Raw genomic sequence first — 12679 nt, 5'->3', positions numbered from 1 at the left:
GCCAGACTGCAAAGGTCGCTGAAAGCAGCTGCTCCCCTCCCCTGCTGCCTCGGTTGCCGGCAGAAGAGCCCGGCTTTGGAGGCACTCGGCTTGTGTCCCTGCTGGCAGCGCCAGCCACTGGCTCCCCGCACGCCCGGCACACTCAGCAGGCGCTCTGCTCTCCAGACCAAGGTAATGAGCCACCTGGGACCTGTGCCGGGCCCCTGGTGGGCTGGGGAGGAGGAGAAGTGGGAGCTGCAGAGGAAAGGCAGCCTGGCCTCGCCTCGCCGTGCCCGCCCGCAGCAGGGCCGATGGAGAGGTGCGGGCACGTGCGGCCGCTGAAGTGGCGAGTCGCGGCTCGGGGACACCTGGAGCTGGCCCTGACGGATCTGCCCAGTGCCTCCCTTCGCCTCCCTTAGCCCCTGCTCGCCTCCCCTGCGTTCCCAGCTCCTCCCGCATTGCAGGCAGCCCGCCCGGCTGTGCCTTTGCTGTGTGCCCGCCAGCGCTGTTTGTGTGCGCTGGGATTTCCTCGGGCGAGTCGTTACCGCCGGCGGCTGCGGTGGCTGCGGGCTCCAGGGGCTTCATTAGCCGAGCTCACCGGGGGGAATTGTCATCCCGCAGGGTGAGGTTGGCTCTTTGCCCTTTGTCAGCTTTTTGGGGAAGAGAGGTGCAAGCTCTTGGATGTCGGGGTTTGAAGCTGGCTTTCTGGAGGCCCGTGGGGAAATTCCTCTTGTTCTTTTATAAACATTCAGGAAGGAACTTGTCCCGGACCCTGGCTTGCTTTTAAAACATGGGGATATCTGTCCCTGGGGCAAGGGAAGAAGGAGCAGGAGGAGCAGTGAGCAAAGGTGACCAGTGGCTCAGGGGTGTCTGTCCTACAGCAGAGAGCCTGGTTGGGATCCCTGTCACCCAAGTCAAGCCTGAGCTCAGGGTTTCCCTGAGCAGGAGCTCAAACAATCTTTCTCCACTGTTGGCTGCACTTAGCTGATAGCTTGAAAGATCCTCCTGTCCTGGAAACTTGCTTTCTGACATCAGATTTGCCAACGTGTTTTATTTGAGATGTGTTTATGGATGTCGTGATCATCTTCCCTATTCCTCCTCAGCAAACCAGGCTGAAACCCACTTGATCTTCCTCTTTGGATCTTCCTTGCCTTCCAAATGAGGCCAATAAGCCTGACAGTAAGTCCCTGTGGGTGGGAAGGGAAGGACTATTTTGTCTGGGAATCAGGCGGTTGCATCGCGGCTTTGCCCTGGGCTGCTGGTGGCTTTATCTGTGCAAGTTCAGCAAGGTTAGGTTCTTCAGCTTCCCTTTTTGGCTTTCTCAGCTGTGAAGGGATGGTGTGAGGCTGAGCTTAGCTCATCGTGAAATATATTCCATGAAGCCTGGGAGCTGGGGGCGTTGCAGAAAGACAAGGTTGTTCAAGGAGGTAGGAAGGGACGGGGAGGGTATTTATTCCACTCCTCCATTTTCCTCCTGGGGCCATTAATGTGACACATGTCCTGAGTTTGTCCTGGTGACTGACAGGCTGTGGAAGAACAACTAGAGATGCCTGCAATCCATAGAGCAAAAGGAAAGGGTTGAGGTTTGGAAGGGGCAGTTCAGACCTTGGCTCAGGAGACTGAGAGCCCCCATGTGCTGTGGGCACCAGGCACTGCTGCTCCTGCTCCATTTCTGTTGCTTTGACTTCTCTGCAAGAGGATTTCATGACAGGACTCATTGTGGGTGAGGACATATGTGAGAAGGCTGTGAACCACAAGCTTACAGCTTGCCTGGACGTTCCTGTTGCAGAAGGGCAAGTACTCAAGTGAATGGTGGCCCAAGAGAAAAAGCCATCAAGGTGGGTTGGGAATGTCCACCTGGATGAGGAGATCTGCAAGTTATCCATGGAAGATCTGTCACCACAAGTCTTGTGGCAGGGCAGAGCAGGTCACTCTAGGTTAGGACTTACTCTCCCTGTGAGCAACATGACAAAGACACAAGTTTTAAAGAGGCTCTTTTTACCTGTGTGGTGTCCCATGTAGGGTGGGAGGCTGCAGTGCAGTGGGCTGCCTCGCTGAGGCAAGACAACAGGAGATGATCTTGGATGATGATCCCTTTCCTGAAAGGCCCTGCCTTGACAGGAGACAGAGAAATTGCCACAGCTGCTGCTCCTGGCAGCCTTGCCAAGGCAACAGAGCAGGCAAAGCGATTTAGCATTGTTCCAGTCATCCGTGATGGCAGAGATCATTGCATCAACCCCTTCAGCATTGTGATTAATGCTGAAGAAGCAGCCTGTGAGGGCTGGGAGGAGAGCGTTGGTCCCTGGAGATCTGCTCTCTGCAGCAGAGGCAGCCCTCTCCAGCTGTGGTCCTCCTCTGCCACAGTCTCATCTGCCTCCTTTCGTGTGCAGCTGTTGACCTGTGTGCTCCCACTGTGTGGAGTTCCTATGAACTGGGACAGGAACCCAGGACTGATTCCTCAGGAGAGGAGAGATTATGTGGATTTACACAGATTTCTTGTTTTATGATGCAAATCCGGTGTTTGAGCTTTCAGAATGGTTAAAACCAAAGTCCCCTTCAGGGAACTCATGTGTGGTTGTGATGGGGAAGGAGGAGAAGAAAATGGGATGTGGTGGGGTTGGGTAGGAGGCAGAGTATGAGAACATATAGTGGAGCTCTGGGAAGCTGGTGAGTACCATCTCCCCAGCTGGCTTTGCTTATCCATGGTGGATACAGGAGCAAGGCAGAACTTGGGAGTGGAAAGCACTGAGTCTTTAGGAAAATTAATCTTTTTTAATGCAAAAGTTTCCTTTACTTCTGAAACTCTCTGTTCCAGGACTAATTACTGCCAAATAACTGTAACACCAGGGGGGACCCAAGCCCCATGAATTGTGTTTGTTTGCACCATCTGCTCTTTATTCTGCAGGTGACATTCCCGTAGTTGGGGGCAGTATGATACATCCCTGGAAGCACATGGACTAATGTACCTGAGCATGTCTAGGCTGGCAGTTTTGTCAGGCTTGTCCTACCCCCATGCTGGGGGCTCTGACTGCCCCCCGCAGCTCCTTTCTGAAAGATTTTATCTCACTGGGACTTGCTACCTGGTTCGTATCTGAAGCTGATGGATGCTCCTTTGTGTGCTGGAGGATTTCTCTTGCAGCCAAGTGGGTGCTGAAAGAGGAGAAAGTCCAAGAGTGTGTCAGGGCCTGCAGCAAGGAAGGGCTGGAGCTTATTCCCTTTTGCTGGAGGACAGGATGGAATCTCCATCCCAGGGAGGAGAAAAGTGTTCATGACTCTGACAGCAGCTGCCAGCCATGACGTGGGAGCCTGTGCCTGGTCCCTGCCAGCTCTCTCAGGGCGCTGGGATCTCCTGAACCCACCAACACCCCCGGGCTCATTCCTTTACCTCGCAGTTTGTCCGTGCCTGGCAGCTGCCACTCCGCAGCTCCTGCCCCGGAGGAGCCATGGGAGCAGCTGGGTGATTCGGCCCGGGAAGCGCGGGCGGGCAAGGTGTAAATTGCATGGCGGGCTGCCTTCGCTGAGGTGAAAATGAAAAACTCTCCCACCTATCAAGCCCGGTGTTTCACGGCTCCCACGGTCCAAACGCACTCCCACTCCCTCTCACTGCTGCGGAGAGGATCTCGGGGGTGGTTTTCTCCTGTCTGTCCTGAAGCCATGGCACTGCCACGTCAGCAGGGCGGTGTGTCCTGGTTGCAGGCAGCACGGGGGCCTGCCGTGGGAAGGGGAAGTGAGCCGAGGGCAGGCAGGGATGCTGATGACGTTGGAGGTGCTAATTGCCAGGCTCAGTATTCTGCTACCTGGAGGATTTGTTATCCTTTGGCGAGACTTTGCTTTCCGCTGCCATAGTGCTGGTGGTGCCACTCGTTTTTCCCGCTGGCTGACGGAAACAGCCTTTTCTTGATTGCAATAATATCACCTTCTGTTTCTGAAACACCTCGCACCCCAGAGGATTTGAAAGTAAAGTGCACGTGCGTGGGAGCAGTCTTACCACCTCTGAAATGTGAGTTTCTCCAGCCTGGGAAGCAGCAGCTGTTCCACAGCCCTTGGCAGCCCAGTGCTGGTGGCTGTGCCGTGTGCTGGAGCTGGCTCCGGGTGCTGTCGCCCTGGAAGGCTGGGCCTGCCCGGCTCCATGTGCACCCTGCTGGAGCTGCAAGCTGAGATGTTGGGCTTTCCTTGATGCTTGAGGTATTACTGGTGTAAAGCATGTCTGCCTGCCTCTCCCTCCAGCAATCTGTCTTCCCTTCTGCCCAGCTGTCTCTTGGGCTGATGGCTCTTCCCCAGCCTCTGGCTGACTTCTGCTCCTCATTGGGCAGCCCTGGGCACCCAGGCTTCATCCCTGTCTCCCATTGTTAGGCTGTGGCTTAGCAGGGAGGACCAGAATCAGGGCTCGGTTTGGAGGGGGCCTTTAAAGGCCATGCAGTCCAGCCCCCCTGCTGTGGGCAGGGACATCTTTCACTAGAGCAGGGTGCTTAAAGCCCCATCCATCCTGACCTTGAACACCTGGCTATGTCCAGTGATGGGACATCCAGAGCTTCTCTCGGCGGCGTGTTCCAGTGCCTAACGACCTTCAGGACAAGGTATTTTTTCCATATGTCCAATCTAACCTTCTGGCTTTTGCTTTAAAACCACTGTCCCTTGCCCTGTCACTACAAGCCCTGGTAAAGTCTCCATCTTTTATAAGCACACTTTAGGGCTCCTCAAAGCCTTCTCCTCTCCAGGCTGGATAACCCTAACTTTCTCAGCCTGTCTCCGTAGCAGAGTTGTTCCAGCCCTTGGACTGTTTCTGTGGTCTCTGGATCTACTCTGACATGTCCATGACTGTCTCATGCTGGGGACTCCACAGCTGGAGGCAATATATCAGGTGGGGTCTTACAAGAGCAGAGCTGAGGGGCAACATTGCCCTCAGGCTGCTGTCCACGCCACTTCTAGTGCAGCCCAGGAGATGCTTGGCCCTGGGAGGAAGGGCTGCCTCTTTTTTTTTGCTTTTATCAGCTCAGATGGGTGATTTGAAGTGGTGTTTAACCTCAAGCTGCTGTCTGAGCAAAGAGGAATGGAAACAAGGACATTCCCAGTCTGAGCCGGGGACAGAGGGGTGGCCCAGCAAGGAGTCTGTCTCGTGGCTGAACTGGGAGAATGCCGAAGGGCGCTGGGTGCTGTGCAAACTGAATTGCAAAGCCTCTGAGGACTACCTAGCGCCCGTGTTCTAAGATAAGTGGGGATGACACACCGAGCGTGGAGTGTGTGAGGAAGCGAGGAGGATGTAGCACACAGCATGCTCCCCCCAGTCCTAGCTGGTGGCTCAGTTTCAGCTTTTAATTTTAGCAACCGATTTAGGGCCGTTCAGCTCCCCGCAGTTTTGTTGTTCCTTTAAAATCCCTGGGACTGAAGCGTCCGACCCCATCATTGAGAGATGGAGAGGACGGATGCCTCCAGCTGGAAGGAAGATGTGGGGGAGTTGTGTTGTCTGAGCAGGCAGGAGTTGCTGGCATGTGAGGACAGGGCTGGTGGGTCGCCCGGAGGTCTTCCCGCACTGTGCCAGGTGCCAGCTGACTTGCTGGCACTACCCAGAGCAGCCCCAGGCTCTTGGCAGTGAGGCTGTGGTGATGCCCTGGCTGGCTGGGGGGATGCTGGTGAGCCCCCCCAGAGGCAGCAATCCCCAGTGATGGTCACAAGTCCCCTCTGCGTTCGCACCCTCCATCTATTCCTTCTTCAGGTGTGGCAGCATAATAAATGGAAGGGACTGACCCCAACTGCCTATGGAAAAACTCCTCATGTGGTTGGCGTTGGTCCAGCGTCACAGCAGGATGTGGATGGAGCCAGCTCCATGTGCCTGACACCCTTTGGCATCCCTGCGATGGCAGCAGCACATCCTGTCACAGTAAGAGCAGGGGTGAGCGGCAGCTGCAGGCACATTGTGCCAAACTGATGTCGAGACAATCCCTGTTAACAACCCACAGCTTCTCCTTGAGTCTGGGCCCTGCTGGCCAGACTTGGGCCACATGTCCATTGGCCCCTCTGGGAAGTTGTTCTCTCAATTGGCACTGTGCAGAGAGCAGTCGATGCTTAGGCTGGACCCTGCACTGTTGGTTTTCCCAGTGGCTCCAGCCTGTCCCAGCTTTTCGGCTGTGCCCACAGGCAGATCCCTGGAGGGTTCATCCCTGGCTGGTGGCAGGGAGGGCAACTCAGGGCTGCCTGATTCCCCTAAGGGAGAAGAGGGTTTGCATCTATTGGGTGACCAGTTGCTTGCTCCCTGTGACTTTTCCAGGGCTGGATGGGATTTACAGGCACGTTTTTCACGTGTTGCAGGCAGATGGTGTGCTGGTAGGGATGGGCACAAGCAATGGCTCTGTTCCTATGGCACACAGGTGGCTGGAGTACAAAGTGGACATCTCTGCAGTGGAGCCAGGAGCTGCTGGGCAGCATGAACAGCTCAGCTTCCAGCTCTGCTCCAGCAGGAAGCTTGGTGGTGGCATGAAAAACCTCTGCCCAGCTGCTCCTACAGTGTCAGTCCTGAAGTAGGGACTCAGCGGGCTGGTGTGGCTTAACCATCACCTTGTGAGCCATGCCAGGAGGTCCCAGTAAGGAGTCAAGGGTGACAGGGAGCTTGTGGGGTGAAGTGGGGTGAGGACAGCAGCTGCCTCCGCACTGCCTTCCTGGCGACCCTAGAAGTGTTCTGGGTTCAGCTGGAGCCTGATTGCCAGCATGCCCGTGCATGGTGAGGATCCAGAGAGCATCCACAAGGCTCATTTGTGGTCTCCTAACAAGGTGAATTCTTGCAGCAGTGGGAGATGAAGCAGATCCACTTGGTGACATTTGAATTCCTGAGCAGATGAACCTGAGAGAGTGACAAAGCCAGTCCCTGCAGCATCCCAGCTCACCTTCTGCTTCCCAGCAGGTGCTGAGGGCCATGGTGAGGGACATGAGCCCCCTGCCACCTCCTTCTGCCTTTGCACAATTCTGCTGGGATTTTAATGACTGCAGGTCATGTCTCAGACACTTTGTCATGTCCTCTGTAGCCCTGGGACTGCTCTTGTGCTCACCCAGGAAAGTGGGGGCATCTTCCTCCTGGGAGGCTGTGCCCAAGCTATATCATGGACAGACATTGTGACCTTACGGATAAGTAGGGAGAGGGGAATTTGTGCTGACAAGTAGGTGGCATCTCCTGCTGCTGGGGAAGGTCTCCCAAAATGCTGGTTGTTGCATAATCCTGTTGTCCTTTCTGATGCACAAGGCTAGGGGATGCTCCATTCCTCTCTAGGATGAGAGCAACCTGGAGGAAATCCTGCAGTCACTACGTGGTGGTAAGGGATTTGGAACCCGAGGTTAAAGACTGGGCGAGGTGCTGTTCCATCTGGGAAAGAGGAGTGCAAGAGTCTTCCCTTACATAATGCCTTGCTCCCGAGAAGGTGGTGAGAAGCAGCCCACCACGTTCCTCAGATGGGCTGAGAAGGAGTTGGCTTCATGGGAAGCAGTGGGTCTAATGTAGCAGGAGTATGCTGGAGCTGCTGTTCCTGTCAGGACTGAACTTGGGGACTCTGGATGCATTTGTGTGTCTTGATGGGCTGTGTGGATTATGTGCAATGAATCCTCTGTTTCAGGTGCCCAGAGGAGGCTCCTGGATAGAAATCAGCCCTGCACGCTGCGCTGCTGCCCCCATGTTTGCTGGCCATAGGAAGGGAGAGCTCCTGGTGGAGGCTGAGGAGGGAGGTGGCACTGCACGACCTTGCAAAGGGACGAGTCCCCTTCCCTGCCCCACTTACTGGTCCTGTTGTCACAGCCAGCAGCCTGACACTGACAGTGTCCCACTGTTCACCTCTCGCTGAGCTCCTCCGCCTGTGTGAGACTGCATTGGATTTGACTGGAGGGCTCTGCCTTGCACACTCCACGTTCCCCTTGCTGCTCCATCTGTTGGCTTGGCGGCACAGCCAGGCAGGGGCTCCCTCCTCAGTGGCAGTGCAGCACTGCCTGTTGAGCCTCTCTGTTGTTTTGCCATGCTGTTGAGCCTTTGCTTATTTGCTCTCTTCCCACGCCTTTGCCTTTGGACTCCGCTCTCCAGTCTCTCTGGGTTGTTTCTTTTCATTGCAGTGTTCCTCTCCACTGGGATAATCCCAAATTCACTGTATCACCAGCCTCTTGGTTGCTTTTTGCTGCACTATTCTTGCCTGGCCTCTGCTTGCTTCCTAATCTGCTTTGGTATGATCACAGTGCTGATCTCCCACCCCCTTTGGATGATCCCCTTATCCATTTCTGTTGTCATGGCTCCCCACCTCATTGCCTCTGCCCATTTCTCAAGCTTTATGCAGCCTCATCCCTTTGTCCCAGGCTGGATGGGACAGCATTCCCAGCTGCAACCTCCTTGCTCCTTCTTGGGGATATTGTCCTGTCCTGAGCCCACCTGCCAGTGCTGAGCTCTGCAGCAGCCCTGCCAGAGGCTGGGTGTCTCTGGGAAGAAGCGCAGAAGCAGAGGCCAGCTCACAAGCCTGGCTTCCAGCTTAATTTGTATAGACATAAATTAGCACCCCCAGGTTCTGGTTTCCCTCCATTTCATCTTGGGAAAAACCCTGGATGAATTGAGAAGAAATCAAGTACTGTAGCTGTCCCTAATGAGGGTATTGACAGTGAGTGTCCAGCTACTTCAGCGTGGTCCCACCGACCTGGTCCCCAGCCATGGGCTTTGGCTGCTGGACACCTAGGCACTTCTGGCTTCAGGGACACAGAGCTGCTTCCCACCCTGGCAGGGTGGAACATCCTTGTCTCTCTTACAGGATAATCTTGACTGTGAAGTAGCATTTGGCTCAAGAGCCAGTCCTGCTCTTCACTCAGGTGTGCATTTTTATTCCTTAAAAAGACAAGATTCCCACATTTTGTATGGGTGAAGGGGGTGTTGTTTGTGTTTTGGGGATGTCACTACTATGTCTGTGTAATTGGAAGTTGTAGCAGCCTAGAGTAGATTGTAGGGAGAGGGCACGTCCCAGATCCACTCTTTTGGAACCTCAGGATGGGCTTGGGATGTCTTGGAGACCAGACTGGAGCCCTGAGGATTTAGGACCTCACAGGAAGTTAATGAAGGTCTCTTTGCTCTAAGATCCTTTGAGTTGTCCTTGTCTGCATGAAGTGGTGGAGGGCCAGCTGGATTTATCCAAAAAAACCCTGCAAATCCTGGAGATACCCATCTCTGCTGTGTGTTGCAGTAACCTAAAATAACGAGCCGAGCTGGAGGTTGGCGGATGGGCTGGTGGTTGGTAGAGCAAGGGGCAGAGCGGCGGGGCGGGCTCTTGTCTGCGTTGTTGCTGAAAAAGCAGGAGTGATATGAGCCGCCTCTGCTCTGCTGCTAAAAACAACCCAGCTTGTTTTTATTTAATACAGTTTTGATCTGCAGGCCTCAGTGTTTCACCTGCCTGCGAGTGGGAACTCCAAACTCCAAGCGCCTCGGAAGCCCGCCTGCGTCCCTGCGTGTCCCTGCAGCACTGGGATAGGGAATGTGGTTCCTCCTCGGCTGGAGGAGGGACTGCTGAAAGCCAGGCTGGAAGGAATTGGGATGGGATAGGTGAAGCTTCTGCTGGGGTCATGTCTCTGCAAACTGGGCCTCTGCATTGCCAGATGCTGCAAGTTTTCCCGGGAAAATGGACCCAAAAACTGCTCATGTGGGATTTCTGCCTGTATTTCTTGTGCAGCATCCTGGCAGCATGGAGGTGGCTCTCCACGTGGTCCAACTGCCAGGGGAGAGGGTCACTGTTGGCTCACGTCTGTTGTGGATCCTGCCTGGTGCAAGCATTTGTCTGGGAAATAAATGATTCTTAAATCACGTTAGTCCATCTCCAGGGCAGAAGGGGGTCAGGCTTTTGTAAGGTCATGATTGATGTGTCCTTAGAGCTCATTCTTGGTGTGGGGCCAGCTCTGGCTACAGAGAGCCCCAGAAGGATGGGGACCCTGCTGGAGAATGTGCAAACAAGCCACAACAGCAGGCCATGACAGAGGAGAATAGCTGAGGCAGGGAGGAAGATCACTGGGTTAGGGAAGAAGAAGAGGATAATCAGGGCAAGAAGGAGGAAGAGAATAGCTGGGGCAGGGAGCAGGAGGAGGAGGAGGAGGAGGAGGAGGAGGAGGAGAAGAAGAAGGAGGAAGATAATCAAGGTGGTTGCAGGGTTAAATAAAAGCTGTCAGTGATTTGCAAAGGGGAAAGAAAGAAAAAGAAAACCCGCTGAAGAGACACTCTCCTTTCTCACCCGGCTTGTAATCAGCCGCCCCCTCTGCCAACGAGCAGCTGGCGGGCGGGCGGGTGAGGAGGGGGTGGCAAGAGGGGTCCAGCTGCTCCTCGGCCCGGCCTCGGCACCCCGAGAGTCCCCACAGCCCCGGCTCAGCGTGGGCTGCACGGCCCGGGGGACATGCCCCTGTCCTGGGTCCCTGACAGGCTGGGGGTCTGAGGTCTTGAAGAGCACTGCCAGGGGGAGGTGGGGTGAGGAAAAGGAGGAGTGGGACTTGTCTGAAATGCCAGGGATGCATCTCCCACTCCCCCTGCCCTCACGTTCTGAAAGGAGCTGCTTGAGCTGTCGGCTCTGGATTATATTAGTTATCAGAGAAGTGCTACGCCTGCTCGTGGGGCCGTGCTGCTCATGGGGCTGTGCTGCCGGGAGGAACCAGAGATCTGGCAGGTCTGTGTGAAGCAGCTGCCTGGGTCCCCAAAGCCCCTCGCTCCAGCCCAAAATGAGCACATCAAAACCAAGGCTGAGCTGGGGGGGTATTCAGCATCTCCTCCTGGAGCCAACTGGCTGCTTACCCCCAGGGCCAAACCTGCCTGCCCTGGAATGTGGGGCTGGTGTGGCAGGGAAATCAGCACAGTGATTTTTGGGACCCTCTGCTCCTCACTAGGCCTCCATGCCTGTGGGCAAAGAGGGCCAGTCTGACCTGGCCAGGTGAGAAGGTCAATGTGGTGGGGGGCTGCTGGGACGGGGGGCGAGGGCACATCCCTGCCCATGGCTACTTTGTGTCTTCCAGGAGAGGAAGCTGTGTGCCCACCCCCGGATCGAGATCTACAAGCAGGACCGCATCTACTTCGTGTGTCCCCTCGCCCGCCAAGGGGACTTCTACGTGCCTGAAATGAAAGAACTGGAGAGGAAGAGCAGGGCTGCTGCAGCTGTGGCCGAGGACGCCCAGACAGACATCACAGGTATCCGTGGCTTGTGCACAGGCTCCATCTTGGATTGGCATCAGCCCTCACAGAAGTGGGGTCCTGGTGTGCCCAGTCCTGCTGCCTGAGCAGACAGAGACTGGCCTGTGCCCACCTGGTGCCCAGCCACTGAGTCTCAGCACACCTCTTCCTCTCGCCCTGGGCTGATCCCCAAGGGTCTTGTCCCTGAGATGCCATGCCATGCCTCAGGGAGCACCCAGGAACCCTTGCAGTTTTGGTACAAGGGCCAAGCTGCCACTGAGCCACTGGCCCACTGTTGTCAGTGCAGAGCTGGATCTCACAGCTTTTAGTTGCAGCTGGGCTTGTTTTTCTCTTTGTCATATACATCTTCCTTGATCTCATCTTCATCTGTTACATACTGGGATTGCAAAGAGCTTAAATACCAGGTTGCTGTAGCTGGTGGTGGAGTTGCCTGAGAGCATCTGCTCAGCAAGATTTGTTGGAGCCTGAATGTATTCATACAGGAAGGGACCACAATGGCTGTAGGCGCAGAACAGCAGTGCTATAGTAACCCAAAATGCTAGTTGCCTTCACCAGCCCACATGCTCCCATGCCTGCGAGATGTGGGAGCTGGCTATCCAAGCATTCCTGGGCACTGGACAGCACATCCGAGCCAGCTGCTGGCAGGGGCAACTGCCTCCCCCTGCCCCACAGGTTGCCCACGCTTGTGTAATGGGCATGAAAAAGCCATGAGGGCTGTGCTCGCCTCCCGGGCAGTCGGGTCATTTGCTTTAACACATCTTCAGGTTTGGGTCGCTTTAATTCTTAATCGCATAAAAGCAAGCCTGGGAATTGCTTTCTGGGAGCTCTGTCCATTTAGCACTGCAGTGAAGAGTCTAATTGGAGCTGTTTCCCAGCACTTCCAGGTCCCGTGTTTGCACGGTGCTCACTCAGCTCTTCTCCTCTCTGTCTGCCTTGTGTCAGGGTGGCTGCTGGGGGCACCAGCCCGGCTTGGCCAGAGGTGCCCCAAAGCCCCCTCGCTCTGACATCTTCCTGTGGTCGCCCCTTGGTTTTGGAGAGGGATGGCAGGATCCACGGAAGCAAAAGCAGTTTGGGGTGGTGTCTTCAGTAGCTGCGTGTGCTCCTTTCTGCCCTGCTCAGGGGGTGCATGATCCCGCAGCACAGCCAGGGATGCTTGGAGCAGCCACTGCCCTGTGCCCGAGCTGTCTCGGTGCTTTCCCTGGGACACCCCTGCCAGCATGCCTGCAGTGGGGGACTCCCCCTGCCCTGCTGGAAGAAGGGCTAGGAAGGTCTTCCCAGTTTTAGAAAGCAAATGACGTTGGACTTTCTCACCCTGGGCCGGGCTCCCCTGCAACAGCTCTGGGCCAGCTCCTCCACCACCCCTCCCCTTCCAGGCACGTAGATGAGCTTTTGTCAGCACAATCTGATGCAGTGCCATCTGCTGAGTCTGCATAAACCCGACTTAAAATAATAATAACTGTGAGGTTGGCCCTGCCTGCAAGACTAAAGAGTTGGGCTTGGATGTTGCACTGTGATTGTCACTGCTGGGCA

The 12679-nt window shown here is 55.4% G+C and overlaps 1 protein-coding gene across 1 annotated transcript in view; it reads left to right on the top strand.

Annotated features, from left to right (window-relative positions):
* Positions 1 to 12679, top strand: part of TEX264 (testis expressed 264, ER-phagy receptor) — a 38819-nt gene that overhangs the window by 19980 nt on the left and 6160 nt on the right. Inside the window, exon 4 of the mRNA XM_042020169.1 lies at positions 10975 to 11146. Within this exon, the coding sequence (XP_041876103.1) occupies positions 10975 to 11146 (172 nt within the window). The remainder of the gene's footprint in view (positions 1 to 10974; positions 11147 to 12679) is intronic.

This window comes from Corvus kubaryi, unplaced genomic scaffold (genome assembly GCF_017639235.1).
Source record: "Corvus kubaryi isolate FWS band 111438036 unplaced genomic scaffold, C.kubaryi_AGA036_p1.0 124, whole genome shotgun sequence".
NCBI lineage: Eukaryota > Metazoa > Chordata > Aves > Passeriformes > Corvidae > Corvus > Corvus kubaryi.
This window is presented reverse-complemented; position numbering and strand designations above follow the sequence as displayed.